This window comes from Scylla paramamosain, chromosome 3, assembly GCF_035594125.1.
Source record: "Scylla paramamosain isolate STU-SP2022 chromosome 3, ASM3559412v1, whole genome shotgun sequence".
NCBI classification, from domain to species: Eukaryota; Metazoa; Arthropoda; class Malacostraca; order Decapoda; family Portunidae; genus Scylla; species Scylla paramamosain.
In genome coordinates, this window is record NC_087153.1 from 12,675,868 (window position 1) to 12,692,381 (window position 16,514).

General features: G+C 38.5%; 2 protein-coding genes across 8 annotated transcripts in view; one reads left to right on the forward strand and one right to left on the reverse strand.

The window, feature by feature from the left end:
- Nucleotides 1–3,271, reverse strand: part of LOC135115889 (fibrillin-2-like) — a 41,708-nt gene extending 38,437 nt beyond the window's left edge. Inside the window, exon 1 of the mRNA XM_064033045.1 lies at nucleotides 3,131–3,271. The gene's annotated coding sequence lies outside the window, so the exon portion shown is untranslated. The remainder of the gene's footprint in view (nucleotides 1–3,130) is intronic.
- Nucleotides 1,697–15,716, forward strand: LOC135115984 (uncharacterized). Of its 7 annotated transcripts, none has more exons than XM_064033189.1 (10): nucleotides 1,697–1,835; nucleotides 2,368–2,463; nucleotides 9,389–9,564; nucleotides 10,902–11,067; nucleotides 11,336–11,478; nucleotides 12,366–12,547; nucleotides 13,436–13,619; nucleotides 13,771–13,851; nucleotides 14,674–14,806; nucleotides 15,521–15,716. In XM_064033189.1, the coding sequence occupies exons 1-10, from the start codon at nucleotides 1,712–1,714 to the stop codon at nucleotides 15,646–15,648; spliced, it is 1,413 nt and encodes a 470-aa protein (XP_063889259.1). In that variant the 5' UTR covers nucleotides 1,697–1,711; the 3' UTR covers nucleotides 15,649–15,716. The 7 variants fall into 7 exon arrangements, with proteins under 7 accessions (XP_063889259.1, XP_063889265.1, XP_063889293.1 ...); XM_064033202.1 differs by lacking the exons at nucleotides 1,697–1,835; nucleotides 2,368–2,463 and adding exons at nucleotides 3,195–3,333; nucleotides 3,549–3,717; XM_064033209.1 differs by lacking the exons at nucleotides 1,697–1,835; nucleotides 2,368–2,463 and adding exons at nucleotides 3,195–3,333; nucleotides 3,549–3,717 and having other exon boundaries at nucleotides 9,392–9,564.
- The last annotated feature ends 798 nt before the right edge of the window (nucleotides 15,717–16,514 follow it).

Here is a 16,514-nt window from a genome sequence, read left to right on the forward strand (position 1 = left end):
GAAAAGAGGTAGTTACCCTCACTCTTCCCTCCGAACCATTGGATGGGCTGAGTGTTAACTGATGGACCTTAAAGGAGGAGTTTGGCGCAAGGTTAATCCCTATTCATTGCATCTCTCTCTCTCTCTCTCTCTCTCTCTCTCTCTCTCTCTCTCTCTCTCTCTCTCTCTCTCTCTCTCTCCTGCAAATCACACACACACACACACACACACACAAACAGGCGCCCGCCACTTGAGGGATCAGGTAATTATCACCTAAGGAGTCAAGTGTCGATCATCATTATGAAGTGAAGGAACTGTCGGTTGGATTGCTTTGTTTCATTAGCTCTTTCGCGAGACTTTTCCCCCCGCAAAACTTTTATTCTTCACTAAATTTCCTTACTTTTTTTTTCAGTGCTGGTAACAGACAAGTCATTTAAGATGACGAATAGACATCTCAAAACACAGCCTGGACAGTATTTTAAAATGTATTAAGTGTTTTGTGAAGGATCTCGTAATTTTTCATTATCAGAACTTTATTTTGGTCCAACAACACCAAGGGATTGAGTCGTTCCTCCCTAAACGGGGGTACTTTCGCTATCTTGCAAGTATTTAGTTATCTGCGTGTTCATTAATACATGTAAAGAGAAGGAGCACAAGAGGAAATAGTCAAGAGCGTCATGATTGCAGGTTTGAGAGAGAGAGAGAGAGAGAGAGAGGTGCGAGGGCGTTGTTTACAGGATGGCGTGGGTGAGGTGCGGGCATGGTCTGTATACATTTTTCTAGGTCCCTCAGTCTCACCCACTTGAGCCTCCGGGTACAGACATGAGCGCGCTGCGTGAGCTAGCCTTCGTCTGCCTAATGCACTTCGAGCCCAAGGCCATTATGCATCTTGAGTTGACCTCCTAACCGCTATCTGTATGAGTCGGTTCAGTAGATAGCCTAGTTAAAGATCAACAGATCTACTTATATATAGAAGCTGTTTTTTTTTTTTTTTCTCGCGTGTTCATGCAATCTATGAAACAAGAAGGGCTCCACAGGTCTACTGAATTTGTGCCGTGATTGTGGCAGCTTTTTATTTATTTTTTCGTAAGAACGTAAGCGAATGTCCAGGATAAAAGAATGCAGATCTCTAAACGAACTGAACTACATGCTTACTATATCTTTACTATTGGCTATCTGCGCTGCTTCATCTTGTGCATGTAAGAGATGATATTTTGAAAAGTATAAATAGGGAGATTATTTGAATCGACAACTATCTCGCTCGACGGCAAACATGAGGCGGTGACGCGAACGCTGAGATATCCTGCCTTGGGACATCCTGGAAACACTCAGTGAGATCTAAACTGGGATAGAGAGGGATTATCTACTGGGCATGAATCTCTATTTGGATACTTACGAGAACAATTAAGCCAAAATTATCATCAAGGCTCGTACAATATTCACTAAACATTGGGCCCGAGAAGATTTTAGTCAGCCCTGATTCTCCTTTCATTAACCGGCTTTTTACTTTATATTTAATTAAATTTCTGATGTTTTAGTATCCTCTTTTCTATATATAGTCTTTCTATTTTCTTTTATTTCCTTCAAGATCCCACTTTCTCCCCTTGTCTACCATAAGACCATTTCAATACATCTCTCTCTCTCTCTCTCTCTCTTTTGACCAAGGAAGCATCTTAAGCTTCCTCATTCGTGACTGTGGCTGCCCTAGCTGCATGCCACCATCAGCATCCCGATGCACTTCACCTGCTTCACCCTGCAGGACAGATTGTGGACTGCCACTCAGCCCCTCTCTGAAACCTGTGACAACCCTTCTGGCTCCTACAGGAAGGAACAGGGCACCGCGCGTCCACCTCACGGTGAGAGGCTGCTTGCCTTTCTTTCATGTTTCAAATATGCATCTGCAAACTGTATTTCCTTTGGTGTTTTAACTCTCTCTCTCTCTCTCTCTCTCTCTCTCTCTCTCTCTCTCTCTCTCTCTCTCTCTCTCTCTCTCTCTCTCTCTCTCTCAAAACTAAGACTTTTTTCCTCCCTTTCCTACAACCTCTCTCCAATATAATTATACCTCCTCAATTTTCGTTTTTGTCGGCTATAACTACTATTCTTCCCCACCCCCCACCACCTCCTCCTCCTCATTGCTCATGGAAGTCTCTTTTACACAGAGAGAGAGAGAGAGAGAGAGAGAGAGAGAGAGAGAGTGTGTGTGTGTGTGTGTGTGTGTGTGTGATATATATATATATATTTTTTTTTAGCCTAGGTTCGGCGTGCCAGTGTCTTAAAACAGGAACGCAAACTTTGAATCTTTGAAGCTTCGTTTAAATTCTAACCATGAAGCTAACCTCTTTCTCCTTTCTTCCTGTCTGATTTATCCCGACCTACCTCTCCTCCCAGATCTTCTGCCTGAAATGAAGGTTTACAATACTGTCCATCTTCAGGAGCGAGAGGAATCCAGCAGAAATATTCGAGAGTGGCTGGTAAGGCAGGGAAGTGAGTGGCATTGAAAATTCTTAATAAAAAGCTGATAAGCTAATAAATAAATCATCCATGCATACCTACGCACTGCAGTCCCCATCAGAGCAAGATTCATGCGTAGTTTGCGCATCATTAGCATTTAAATACGTTTTTTTATTCTGCTTATCAGTGATACTATAATTAATATGACTCAAATATATTCTTTCTTTTGGCAAACGTCTTCCTCAGCAAAGCCTGTAGTTTTTAACACCTACTGCTGCACAGGCTATAACCAAGCCGCCCCTCTTCACCCACGCATACCACTGCAAACAGGAAATAATATTTTTAAAAAAGTATTAGCTTTTCCATTTCTGTTTGGGATTTTTTCCTTAAAATCCCAAACATGTGTTGTACCAAACGTGAAACGTGAAAGAAAACGAAGAACATAAAAAAAAAAACATAAATAAAAAAATAAATAAAATAAAAAGTTAAGTAAACATCGCACATGAGTTGTGCCGTTGCAGAGACGAGCCAAGGACTGCAGTCTACACAACTTGGGCCAAGAAAAAAAAAAAAAAAGAATACACGGGAAAATAGATAAGGGATTGTAAAAAAAAAAAAAAAAAGAAAAACGAGTGGAAGTGAAAAAACACATCAGGGGACCGCTGCAAAGGCTGTCCCAAGGAATTACATTTCATCTCACCTGACAAACAGAGGTGCTGTACTTCGTTACTGACAGACGCACCGCTCCTCGTCCTTCTACCCTGCACTCCGCAACGTGCTTCACTCCCTGGCCCTCCCTTTTAAGCACAGTGTAGGGTGTGTGGCCAGCAGGGTGCCTACCACGGAGGGAGGCAGGAAAGGAGCAGGTTTTCGCGACCTCGTCTGTTGGCCTGCAGTACCAAGGTGACTGAAGCTGCTCCTTTTATCTGTAGTCATGCTTCAGTGGTGAAGCAGCAATTTAGGAAGTCTGTATTATATTATTTCGGTAAACAGTATCATCTAAATATTTAATATATATCATTGTCGTAGTGTAGATCCTGCTCTTTTAAGTACTTTCATGGTCGAACTGGCTCGGCAAATTTATAAATAACCTTTACGCAAAAATTTGCATATTTTAGGGGTGGGTGATCCAGGGAGGCAAAATCCCCAGTTAGGAGGTTTCTTCACCTGGTTTTCCTTGCCTGGTGGGCTTCCCAGTCTCTAGCCCAGACAGTGAGAAAGAATCCACTGAAGCCACATACTGCTGATGCACCAGCCTAAAAATAATTATGCAAAAAATAATAAAAGGTAACATAACAAATGGTTTGGTTAGTGCAGCGATTCTGAAAGTTTCTTCACATATGAAGCAGATCCTTGCTAATTTATATATATATATATATATATATATATATATATATATATATATATATATATATATATATATATATATATATATATATATATATATATATATATATATATGAGAGAGAGAGAGAGAGAGAGAGAGAGAGAGAGAGAGAGCTAATCCTTCACCTCTGTGGAGACAGTTTTTCACTAGTGTAAGTTGTGTGTAGTTCCAGGCAAATGACATGAGCTTCCCTCAAAACCTGAAAAAAAAAAAAAAACAAAGCTTTTCAACCACGCCCTTAAGCCTGCTCTGAATTGAGAAATATATGAAAAAAAATAGAAGTGCCGTATAAAATTTCAGATTGGTAAATTTCCAGAAAACTGCATTTTCCTAAATTTAAGACAAAACTTTTATGTTTGATGGATTCTTACATATTTAGAGTTAATGACATCCAGTTCTCAGGAAAATAACATTTATTTTTACTAAAGTAATAAGCTTGATCTGCCACAGTCAGATCTGTCATTTGCTGTGTTTTTGCCTGAACTTAATTGCATAATTTGCCTTGACTGTCAGGCAATGTCTCCTGACTATCACCTTAAGATCTCTTATTGACCAAACAATCATAGGTAAACAACCTTGATACAACAAACCCAGACACAGCCCTGGCTGGCCAGAGGTAGTATCAGTGATTTGGAAAACCTCACCAATGCTGATTTCAACATGTGAAGTATTCCTCAGGTATACATAACCCATTTTATTCCTTGTATATATCTCATGTAAATGTAAATTCAGTTTTTAATAAGAGTAATTATATATTTTTCTTTATGATTATGATGTTTTAAGTTTAGGAGTCAGTGAGTCATGGCTGCTACTGTTGATACCTAGCTGTCATTCCTTTCTTTTTTTTTTTTTCTTTTTTTTTTTTTTTTTAGAAGGGGCACCAGCCAAGGGCAACAAAACTGTAATAAAATAGAAAAAAATGCTCACTGAGGTGCTGGATCCCAAACAGGGTCAAAAGTGGTAGTAAAAAATTATAGGATGTAAGTGCCTATTATGTTATGAAAAGATGTTGGTGGTGGGATACCTATACATGGTGTTTGTCAGTACATTAAATATTTTATCAGATGTATTGAAATTGATATTTACTTGCCAAACAGTGTTGAGATATATATATATATATATATATATATATATATATATATATATATATATATATATATATATATATATATATATATATATATATATATATATATATATATATATTTTTTTTTTTTTTTTTTTTTTTTTTTTTTTTTTTTCTTTTTTTTCTTTTTTTTTTAGGGGAACTGGCAAAGGGCAAAAAAAAAAAAAAGCCCATTGAGGTGTCACCTCCAAAAGAGATGTCAAAAGGATCATCCAAAATTGGAGGATAAGTATCTTGAAACTTCCCTCTTCAAAGAGATCAAGTCATAGGAAGGAGGAAATACATAAGCAGGCTGGGAGTTACAACTTGTACATTGCATCATTTTATTGTCCCCCATCCTGCTCCTTTTTGAAAATTTTCTCATGTTATGGGATATCATAATTTGCACAATATCAAATGCAATCTAGATTTAACTTGTAGAGGCCTCTCTCATCTTGTTCCATTGTCTCCAAATTGCTTCACCTCCTTAGGGCTCACCCAGTTAGCCAAAAAACCTACATTTCATCCATCAGGCAATATATTGTATTTCAAAAACTTTCCTTGGCAATTAAGTGTCTTGACACCCCTCTCAACTTTTTCTTCATTAACTTCTGCAACATTCGCGGTCTAAGATCTAATTTTCAATCTGTAGAACACCACCTCTCCTTTTCTAAACCTCATCTTCTTTTCCTCACTGAAACTCAGGTGTCTGAGGCAACTGACAGTAGCCCCTTTTCTGTTCCCTCCTACTTTCTCTATCCTCATTTTCGATCCAAAGCTGGATGCTGCGTTTATGTGCGCAATGACTTAACCTGCTCTCGTGCCCACACTCTTGAATCTTCCGAGTTTTCCACCATCTGGCTACGACTACAGAGTCACTCTCATACTAAATTTATCTGTGCTGTATACCTCTCTCCTAACTCCTCTGACTATAAGAAATTCTTTGACTACTTAGCTTCCAAAGTGGAGCACATTCTGACCCTCTTCCCTTTTGCAGAGATCTCCATTCTTGGAGACTTCAATGTTCACCACCAGCTTTGGCTTTCCTCTCCCTTCACTGACCATCCTGGTGAATTAGCCTACAACTTTGCTATCCTCCATGACCTAGAGCAATTGGTGCAACACCCTACTCGTATTCCTGACCATCTTGGAGATACACCCAACATTCTTGACCTTTTCCTGACCTCTAATCCTTCTGCTTATGCTGTCACCCTTTCTTCTCCGTTGGGCTCCTCCGATCACAATCTCATATCTTTATCTTGTCCTATCACTCCAATCCCTCCTCAGGATCCCCCTAAGCGAAGGTGCCTCTGGCGTTTTCCCTCTGATAGTTGAGGGGACCTGAGGAGGTATTTTGCTGATTTTCCTTGGAATGACTACTGCTTCCGTGTCAGAGACCCGTCTTTGTGTGCTGAGCGCATAACAGAGGTGATAGTGTCTGGCATGGAGGCGTACATTCCTCACTCTTTTTCTCGTCCTAAACCTTCTAAACCTTGGTTTAACACCGCTTGTTCTCGTGCTATACATGATAGAGAGGTGACCCACAAAAGGTACTTAAGCCTTCCATCACCAGAATCTCATGCACTTTATATTTCTGCCCGGAACCATGCCAAGTCTGTTCTCCAACTAGCCAAAAACTCCTTCATTAACAGAAAATGTCAAAATCTTTCAAGATCTAACTCCCCTCGTGATTTCAGGCATCTAGCCAAAAATATCTCCAATAACTTTGCTTCTTCTTCTTTCCCTCCCCTACATCAACCAGATGGTACCACTGCTATCACATCTATTTCTAAAGCTGAACTCTTTGCTCAAACCTTTGCTAAAAACTCTACCTTGGACGATTCTGGGCTTGTTCCTCCCTCTCCTCCACCCTCTGACTACTTCATGCCACCTATTAAAATTCTTCGCAATGATGTTTTCCATGCCCTCGCTGGCCTAAACCCTCGGAAGGCTTATGGACCTGATGGGGTCCCTCCTATTGTTCTCCGAAACTGTGCCTCCGTGCTTGCACCTTGCCTAGTCAAACTCTTTCAGCTCTGTCTGTCAACATCTACCTTTCCTTCTTGCTGGAAGTTTGCCTACATTCAACCTGTTCCTTAAAAGGGTGACTGCTCTAATCCCTCAAACTACCGTCCTATTGCTTTAATTTCCTGCTTATCTAAAGTTTTTGAATCTATCCTCAACAGGAAGATTCTTAAACATCTATCACTTCACAACCTTCTATCTGATCGCCAGTATGGGTTCCATCAAGGCCGCTCTACTGGTGATCTTCTGGCTTTCCTTACTGAGTCTTGGTCATCCTCCTTTAGAGATTTTGGTGAAACTTTTGCTGTTGCCTTGGACATATCAAAAGCCTTTGATAGAGTCTGGCACAAAGCTTTGATTTCCAAACTACCCTCCCACGGTTTCTATCCTTCTCTCTGTAACTTCATCTCAAGTTTCCTTTCTGACCGTTCTATTGCTGCTGTGGTAGACGGTCACTGTTCTTCTCCTAAATCTATTAACAGTGGTGTTCCTCAGGTTTCTGTCCTGTCACCCACTCTCTTCTTATTATTCATTAATGATCTTCTAAACCAAACTTCTTGTCCTATCCACTCCTACGCTGATACCACCCTGCACTTTTCCACGTCTTTTCATAGACGTCCAACCCTTCAGGAGGTAAACATAGCACGCAGGGAAGCCACAGAACGCCTGACTTCTGATCTTTCTAAAATTTCTGATTGGGGCAGAGCAAACTTGGTATTGTTCAATGCCTCAAAAACTCAATTCCTCCATCTATCAACTCGACACAACCTTCCAGACAGCTATCCCCTCTTCTTCAATGACACTCAACTGTCCCCCTCTTCTACACTGAACATCCTCGGTCTGTCCTTTACTTATAATCTGAACTGGAAACTTCACATCTCATCTCTAGCTAAAACAGCTTCTATGAAGTTAGGTGTTCTGAGACGTCTCCGCCAGTTTTTCTCACCCCCCCAGCTGCTAACTCTGTACAAGGGCCTTATCCGTCCATGTATGGAGTATGCTTCACATGTCTGGGGGGGTTCCACTCATACTGCTCTTCTAGACAGGGTGGAATCAAAAGCTTTTCGTCTCATCAACTCCTCTCCTCTAACTGACTGTCTTCAGCCTCTCTCTCACCGCCGCAATGTTGCATATCTAGCTGTCTTCTACCGCTATTTTCATGCTAACTGTTCTTCTGATCTTACTAACTGCATGCCTCCCCTCCTTCCGCAGCCTCGCTGCACAAGACTTTCTTCTTTCTCTCACCCCTATTCTGTCCACCTCTCTAACGCAAGAGTTAACCAGTATTCTCAATCATTCATCCCTTTCTCTGGTAAACTCTGGAACTCCCTGCCTGCTTCTGTATTTCCACCTTCCTATGACTTGAATTCCTTCAAGAGGGAGGTTTCAAGACACTTATCCACCAATTTTTGACCACTGCTTTGACCCTTTTATGGGACTGGCATTTCAGTGGGCATTTTTTTTATTAGATTTTTGTTGCCCTTGGCCAGTATCCTTCCTACATAAAAAAAAAAAAAGAAACTCATGTACTAACTTCCTTCCCAACTGTTGCCATTGGCCATTTTTAACTGAGTATATTTTTCAGTGTAGACCCAATAATGTTGAATCATCCCGTATTAGATTATGGCACAGAGACAGTTGATGATTTTCTTGAGAATGTTGACTGGAATTTTAAGCTTGCTCACCTAAATGTTGAACAATTACTTATCCATTTTGTAGACATCTTAATTCTGCTAATTGACAGATTTATCCCGCTAAATCTTTTTCATCTCCCTTTCAACCCCTGTACATGTGGAACCATCTTTTCTAGAAAAAAATCTAGGAAAAACCTGTGGGATTATTTAATATCTGTAAGTAGAACCTTTGGCAGAAATTCTAATAAAGCCTGGGTGGCTCTTAGACAGTACCTACAAATATACAAAAATGCTTCTCTTAGTAATCAATCTAACTGTGAAGCATAAGGGGCATGGAAGACCTGGAATATATTGATTAACTAAGGGGTCCTAACCTATATGTCATCAAGGGCAGATCGCTGCATCATGACCTAATTAAATACATTTTCTTTGGGCTCAGTTCTTTGTCCCTTGATGATTTATTCCCTCCTATGGTCTGTCATGCAACCAGGGGACACCAGTACAAAATACCCCATACTAGATGTAGTCAGGAGTTAAAGAAAAGTTTCTTTAGCCTTAAGTATGTTATCCTCTGAAACTCCTTACCAGCATCTGTTGTGTCACTTCAGAATTTGGATGCTTTCAAATCTGCCCCTCGCTATCTTAATGAGGCCTTATTTGAACACTCCTGAAACGTAAATACTGTCTTGTTTACTTCTCAGCTCAGGTAGTTTAAATCTGTTTTTTGTGCCTGTGCTGCATAACTAACAGGAATAGAGTTATTGCCCTAAATTTTTTGTATTATCATTGTATATTTCTTTTGTTCAGAAGCTGTGAGCCTTGCATCAAGAGAAGAACAAAGAATGGACTGTCGTAATGAAGACAATGTAAGCTTTATCCGCCTTAAGACCAGGGACAGCTGCCATGCCTTAAGGCTAAAAAAGCGGAGTTTGGCAGTGAATGTACGTCGACAGCGTCTGGAGGAGGTGGTAAAGAAACTAAAGGCAAGCAAGTTCACACTTCGATTTGTCATGTGTGGTGGAGTAAAGAGTTGAAGTGAATGGTGAAACAAAGTAAGAATATCTGTGATCTGAATACAGGTCAGCTTTTTTTGGATATTTTCATAGATTGTGTTTGTAGGAGACAACCATAACCTCATGCTATTCCCTACTGATATTTTCTCCCTGTGAAAACCCAAGGGCCACTCAAAACTCCTCATTAAGCTTACTGTTTTATTGTCATAGGTTTGTTGCATAATTTCTCTATTGCCTAAATTCTTGGGGTAGTTACAAAATTTACTAACTTCCTTGGATTGCATCAAGGTCTGCTTATGAAGCTTCCACTGTAAAACATTTTAGCCTTAGAATTAAATTTCAAGTATGTTCTTAAATATTTACAATTCTCTTTTGTTTGTGGGAACGAATCCCTTTTTCCCCATTGAAATTTTATTTCATTTAGTACAAAATCCTCCTTATACAACAGACTCAGGAACCTAACTGTCATGATAGGCAAACATCAACAGTGTGCCAAATATTATTGTCCATAAACAAGATCTAAGTAGGAACAATTCACATAGATTGAACTAACTTTTGCCTCTTCCTCCATTTATATCTTCTTGTTGCCTTTTTCCTTTATCTTTCTGTTCAGTAATAATCAAACCATACCTTCTTCAGTAATGATCTTTCCTTTTTTCTTTTTTTCACCCATTTTGGATTGTCATTCTTCTCAGCAGGTTGATACTTTTAAAAGCATGATGATCTTTGCATGGTATTTTTACTACACTGCCTTGTTGGAAGATATTAGTTGAATTACACTTCAAGCAACTGCATAAGAATATGAAAGAGATGTGGGCTTCAGCACTGACACACCTAAATGGTTGGCTTTTCTAGTTCTAAATCCACAGCTTCAGTTTGAGTTGAGATGGCGTAGACACTGCATGACCTACCCAGTTATTCATTTTCCTAAGGGGATGATTCATGAAAAGGATACTTGAGGAAATGAGAATAGTATGCAAACTATTTGTCAGTGAATCACAGTTTGTAATGTATGTTTGGAGTAAATATCTGCTCATTATGGCTTCAAAATGTCAAAAGGCCTAGGAGGTGGATGAATGTTTATGAAAGTTTTGGTGACTGTGTACTATCAACTTAATTAAGATAAAGCTTTGGATAGTTTAGTGTTATAAGCTTGTAGTGTTTCTTGTGTAGATCTTTCACATTCACTCAGAGGAAATCCAGTAAATAATAATTGTTTACCTTTAGAAAGAGTTAAATGAATAGGCTTTGTTTTTTTTATATACTTTGAGTATTTGTCTTGGTAAGAACCTTTCATTCTATTTCAGGCTCCCACAACAGAAGAGTTTACACAATTATGTCTTCATCTTAAGAAGCACAAAGATCTATATGCCTTGCAAAAGTTGCGCCATGCTCTTAGCAGCAGTGAGGATAATATTACTGTTTTCCTTAACTGCCAGGGTGCCTTGTACTCCTTGGTTACCTGTTTAACAGGTATGTGGTTTTGTTAACTTCCTTTTAAATATTTATATATCTGTATTGTCCTCTTTCCTGTGAGATCTTGCTCTATAATGGTGGCATCTCCAGACATCCTTTTCTTAGCACTATTTTTTTTGCATTACATCCACATTTCCTTTTACCAATATATTCTTATTACAGTGGGATCTTTCAAGATTAAGGCCACCAGAGGTGTTACTATCCTTAACACTGAACCAGCTTAAGTACTACATTGCAATAAAAGAGGTCAATTCTTAATTTTCAGGACAGGACGGTGCTCTGCAGAGAGAAGCAGCATGCACCTTGGTTAACTTGGCTCTGGGTAATGAAAAACATTGTGTGGAGGTTTGCAAGCAAGTGGGTGTCTACTTAGTTCTTCATCTAGCTAACAGTAATCCAGACCTGCAGGTGAGTGAATTGTCATCATCATCAGTTTACATGAAATATATTGGAAAGCTGGACAAGGAAAAGTACCTACATTCCATGGGCCAAACTTGAGGTGTTTTTTTTTTTTTTTTTTTTTTTCTTCTTCTTTCTTTTTTTATACCACATGAAATACATCCTGTGCCATTTTTTCCATAGAAAGAATCATTGTGATGTGGGAGTTGGCTAGCGAGAGCAGCAAGACCTTCTCTCTACCTGATGATCCTGAATCAGTATTTTTAATTTATTTATTTACAAGAGATTGTTTTTTTTTAAATCATCTCTGTTGGGAAAGACTGTTGGAAAAACTTTTATTTGTCATTGGATTTATTCATTGAGGCTCTATTCAGAAAATTGTAATTCTGTTTCCCCTTTTTCCCTTTAGAGTAACGAAGGATTTATTCATTGAAAAGTACAATTAACAACATAAATATTCCTATCAATTCCATTCCAGTTAATCCTCAAAAAAAAATGTTTATAAAAAGATAGAATTTTTATCTTGAAAATGGCAGTATTTTTTCTGTTATATCTCCTTTAAATTATCTTAAAAGTTTGCTAATAACAAGATTTAATCTTTCAGATGTATCACAAAACTCACTAAAAAGCTCAACTGAAAAAAAATAATAAATAAATAAATCTTGTAGTCTGATACAGTATTTGTCAAAAAAACAAGATAAGTGATTTTTGGGAGGCTGAATTTTCAAAAGCTAAGAGAGTTTTGAACATTGTTTCAGGAAGAAGAAATGCCTGCCTAGATTTCTTTCTACAAAGAAGGATGTTTGCAAAGTTTGGAAGTTATGACAAAATTTTACAGATGTTTAGATTGCCTTGTGGAATGTTCTGGCAGTAGCGATAAGTGATCTCTATTTCAGGACCCTTGTGCTTGGTGCATTGGTAACCTGTGTGGGGGCAATGCTGAGGTGTGCAAGCTGCTGGGATCACAGGGCATGGAGGAAGTCCTTGTGAAGGCCCTCACATCCCATGCACCTCATGTCATTCAGTCTGCAGCCTATGCCCTCACCCAATACCTTGCTACACTCCAAGAAAGGATAAGGTAAGATGGAAAATGGGTTGCTTATATCTTCATCTTATATTTTACTTTGGATGGACAATGTGAATAGAGTGTAAGAAGGATGTGAGTTGAGTAAGAATGGTTGCATACGAGTGCCGAATGAAGAGCACTTGCGGATGCATAAATGTGACAAGGCCTTGAGAACCCTTGCAGAAGAGTTGTGTGCATTTGATTTGATCAGCTGGGGGGAAGGAAATCAGATTCATCATGGTGTAGCAAGTCAAAAACTCTCTCTCTCTCTCTCTCTCTCTCTCTCTCTCTCTCTCTCTCTCTCTCTCTCTCTCTCTCTCTCTCTCTCTCTCTCTCTCTCTCTCTCTCTCTCTCTCTCTCTCTCTCTCTCTCTCTCTCTCTCTCTCTCTCTCTCTCTCTCTCTCTCTCTCTCTCTCCCATATTTGTTTATGTATTCACAGCAAAAAAGGAATATTTTTTGGTGCCTCTCACTTGTTAGATGCATAGTCTTGCTGTCTATAGATTGATAAATTTAATTTAAAATTATTTTTAACTGTTGAGAGGTTATCCAGTATTGCATACAGTAGGCCTTTTAATTTGAATTTGCATGTGAGTCATTAAATATTTGAGTGTCCTATCTTTTTTTTTTTTTTTTTTTTCCATCCAGTTATTCACGTTTCAGACAGTGGTCATGGTCACATGATGTCAGCTCATTAAGCAACACTATAAGTAGCAATTTGTTTGTCAAGTCCTTTAGTTTCTATCATCTTTCTCAAAAGAAAAAAGTATTGAGAACCTCCACAAACACTTTTCACTTTCACCTTAGTATTCAATATGCTTTATCCATCCATTTTAATTTTTCTCTCTCCATTTAGCCACAGCAACACAACCTATATTTATGTTGATCACTCTCTTTGCCAGACCAGTGTCAGGAGCCCCATTGGTCCGACACCTTGTTGATGCTCTGAGTATGACTGGAGGGCTCCCTGAGGTTGGCTGGTGTTTATTTATGCTCTCAACAGATCAGGAAGTATGTCGCCTGCTGTTGGATCAAGGTATAATAGGATCAGCTTTTAATATTCTGGAGAAACTAGTCAATGAACAGGCAAGTAATTGTAAATATATGGTTTGTTTTCTTGAAATGATAGTAGGAAGTAGGTAGTCATAACTCAAAGACAGATTTTTTTTTTTATGTTGTGTCATTATTTAACTTAATGATTTACCTGTGTCTGTATTTAAACATGTAATATTTTCAGAACCTCAGTGTTGCTGCAGTTACTCCTATCATGAGAGTGTTGATGAACTGTGCTGCATCTGTGCATGGAACAGCTGTTGAGGTAAGACTGCAGATTTTTTTTTTTAAATGAAAGTGATGTACAGTATGGTGTGTGTGAATGTAGGGAGGTTTCAGTGAGATTCATATGGGTAAAAATGAATTTTGGATGAGAACCATGGGTGCATATGGGCCTGGAAGTGAGAGAGATAAAGAGAAGAGAGAAGCCTTTTTATATAGAATAATGATGAATAGATGCAACAGCAGTGGGGATAATTTGTTCCAGGCTCATAGTCAACTCTGAATTCATTGCCCATCACAGCCCATGGACCAGAAAAGAGAGTTTAAACTTTATTTCATAATTTGATCATCCTGGTAGCTTTGAAGGAAATGTTACATGCCCAAAGAAACATTTCCTTGGAACACTAGGCTAGCAGCATGTTTTGAATTAGTGTTGTTCTGTCCACCACAGTGTATCTTTGTATGAAGGTAAGTTTTTCTTCATGAAGGTGAATTCACAAATTAATTGTATCCAGATAGAAAATGTGTAGCTGTTCTAGTTGTTGAGTATGAGCTGCTGCTGCTGCTGCTTGGCTGCCATACTGCTTGCTGAGATGGACATGTCACCCAACTGCTACCAGTGACATTACTCCACTCTTGATTTATAACTTTCAATATTTGGTAGTGTCTGACCAAGCATTCTCGTTGTCTTTAATGCTCACATATATTACTATTGATATGTCTTGAAATCTAGCTTTTCATCAGTTTCTCAAAACCTTTATATCTACTTTTATTTTTCTTTCAGCACTCTTCCATCATCATAAGCAGGTGTCTTATACATAACTGACTCCTTTCAATTTATATTGTACAACTTGTCTTGTTTCAGATATGTTATCGCAATGAACAATTTGTGCAAGTGACAAGAGCTCTGCTTTATTCTTCCACTCCTCACCTACAGACAGAAACTGTACACTTCCTTGCAAATGTTTTGAATGCTGCATCGGCTGAATCACTGACAGGTAAGAAATAGATAATAAACCCTCATTTGATCAGATTTAAGTATTCTTCCTTTCTTGAACACCAGATAGATTGAACTAATAACTCCTACATCAGTCTGATGAATGAGGTAATGGGCTACAAACACAGACACAAAGCTGATGAGTTCACCCAAACAAGAATGTAATAGATGCTGAAAATTTGAGAAGATGCTCCCCTTCCCCTCTGTAAAATTAACATGGTAGTAGAGTATTTGATATAGAGGATAAGAGGACTGGAGTGTGTAAAGAGTGAGATGGATGGACATCTGTAAATTAACTTTCCTCTGCAGTTGTCATCCTCTCTAAGGAATTCCTGGAAACAGGCAGAAGCAGCAGCAGGTTATGAAGAGAGTGAATATGAGTAAAACTTAACAAAATATGAAAGAGACATGGCCAGTTTAAATATTAAGATAATAAAAGGGAGGGAAAGAAAAGTTTGTTAGTGCTTACCAATTAAAATCTTACCTGTTAGAGATGGAATATATCTGAAGACTGGTTAGAATCTACAAAAGAAAAAAGTTCAGGAATGTTCATAAGATCCAATGGGATTTCATGCTGAGAAAGCTACAGTATGCTTCCTGAGTTGCAAACCATGAATAGCAGTTCATTCTTATTATTTTCATAATCTTACTGTAATTGACAAGGTATATGATTACTATAGCATTGAATAAGATAATGTTCCCTTCACTTGACCAGGTCAGTGTGTTGTGGAGGACTTGAGCCTGAGGCCACGGTTGGAGCCTGCATTGCGCCGAGCCCTGGCTGCCCACTTCACACTCCACCAGCCAGAGCCACAAGTCTCCTTCTCTGGAGTGTTGCGATGACCTGCCCACTTGGCTTATTTTCTATATTTGTTGCTTTCAGTTTGAAAAATAAAGTTATTTTGAAATATGATAGTCTTTGGTAGATGGTAAAGACTGGAATCTGAGTCCACTGCTGTTTGCTTATGATACTACATTGGTGACTGATTCAGAGGAGATTGAGACAGTTGGTTGAGAAGTTTGAAAGTGTGAGTAAAAGGAGGAAACTGTTAGTGGATAAGCATTAGAGTAGTGAAGTGTATGAAGATGGTAGACAGTGAGAATAGAAATATAGTTCTGAATTATGTTTCTAGAGGAGGTAGATTGCTGTTACGGAATAAATGTGTATATGAAGTTCGGAATGAATGAAATGAGGAGGGTGTAGGAATGAGTGAAAGGTGTTTAATTGCAGGTCACTTGGAATTAATTCAAAGAGATTACATGAAAGTGTAGTGACACTGACAGCAATGCTGAAACATGGAAGATGGAAGGAGGCATTAGTTAGCAAGCTTACGATAGCATTATTTATGGAAATAACTAGATAGCAATAATGGCAGCATTGTAGCAAAGTTGAAAATTTCGAAGACAGCTGAAGGAGGGGAGTTAAGAAGGCAAGAAACTTTTGACTGTCCTGTTCAATAAGACTTTGTGAAAGGAAGTTCTCTTTACCTGGGAGATATACACTGTACAAGAATGGATAAAGACGCAGTATAGAACTAAAGAAAGGGATTAAAATTACCAGAAATAACAAATATGTAATTTCATGGTATTTTTTCTTATATATATATATATATATATATATATATATATATATATATATATATATATATATATATATATATATATATATATATATATATATATTATTAGTTAATTTATTTATTTATTTT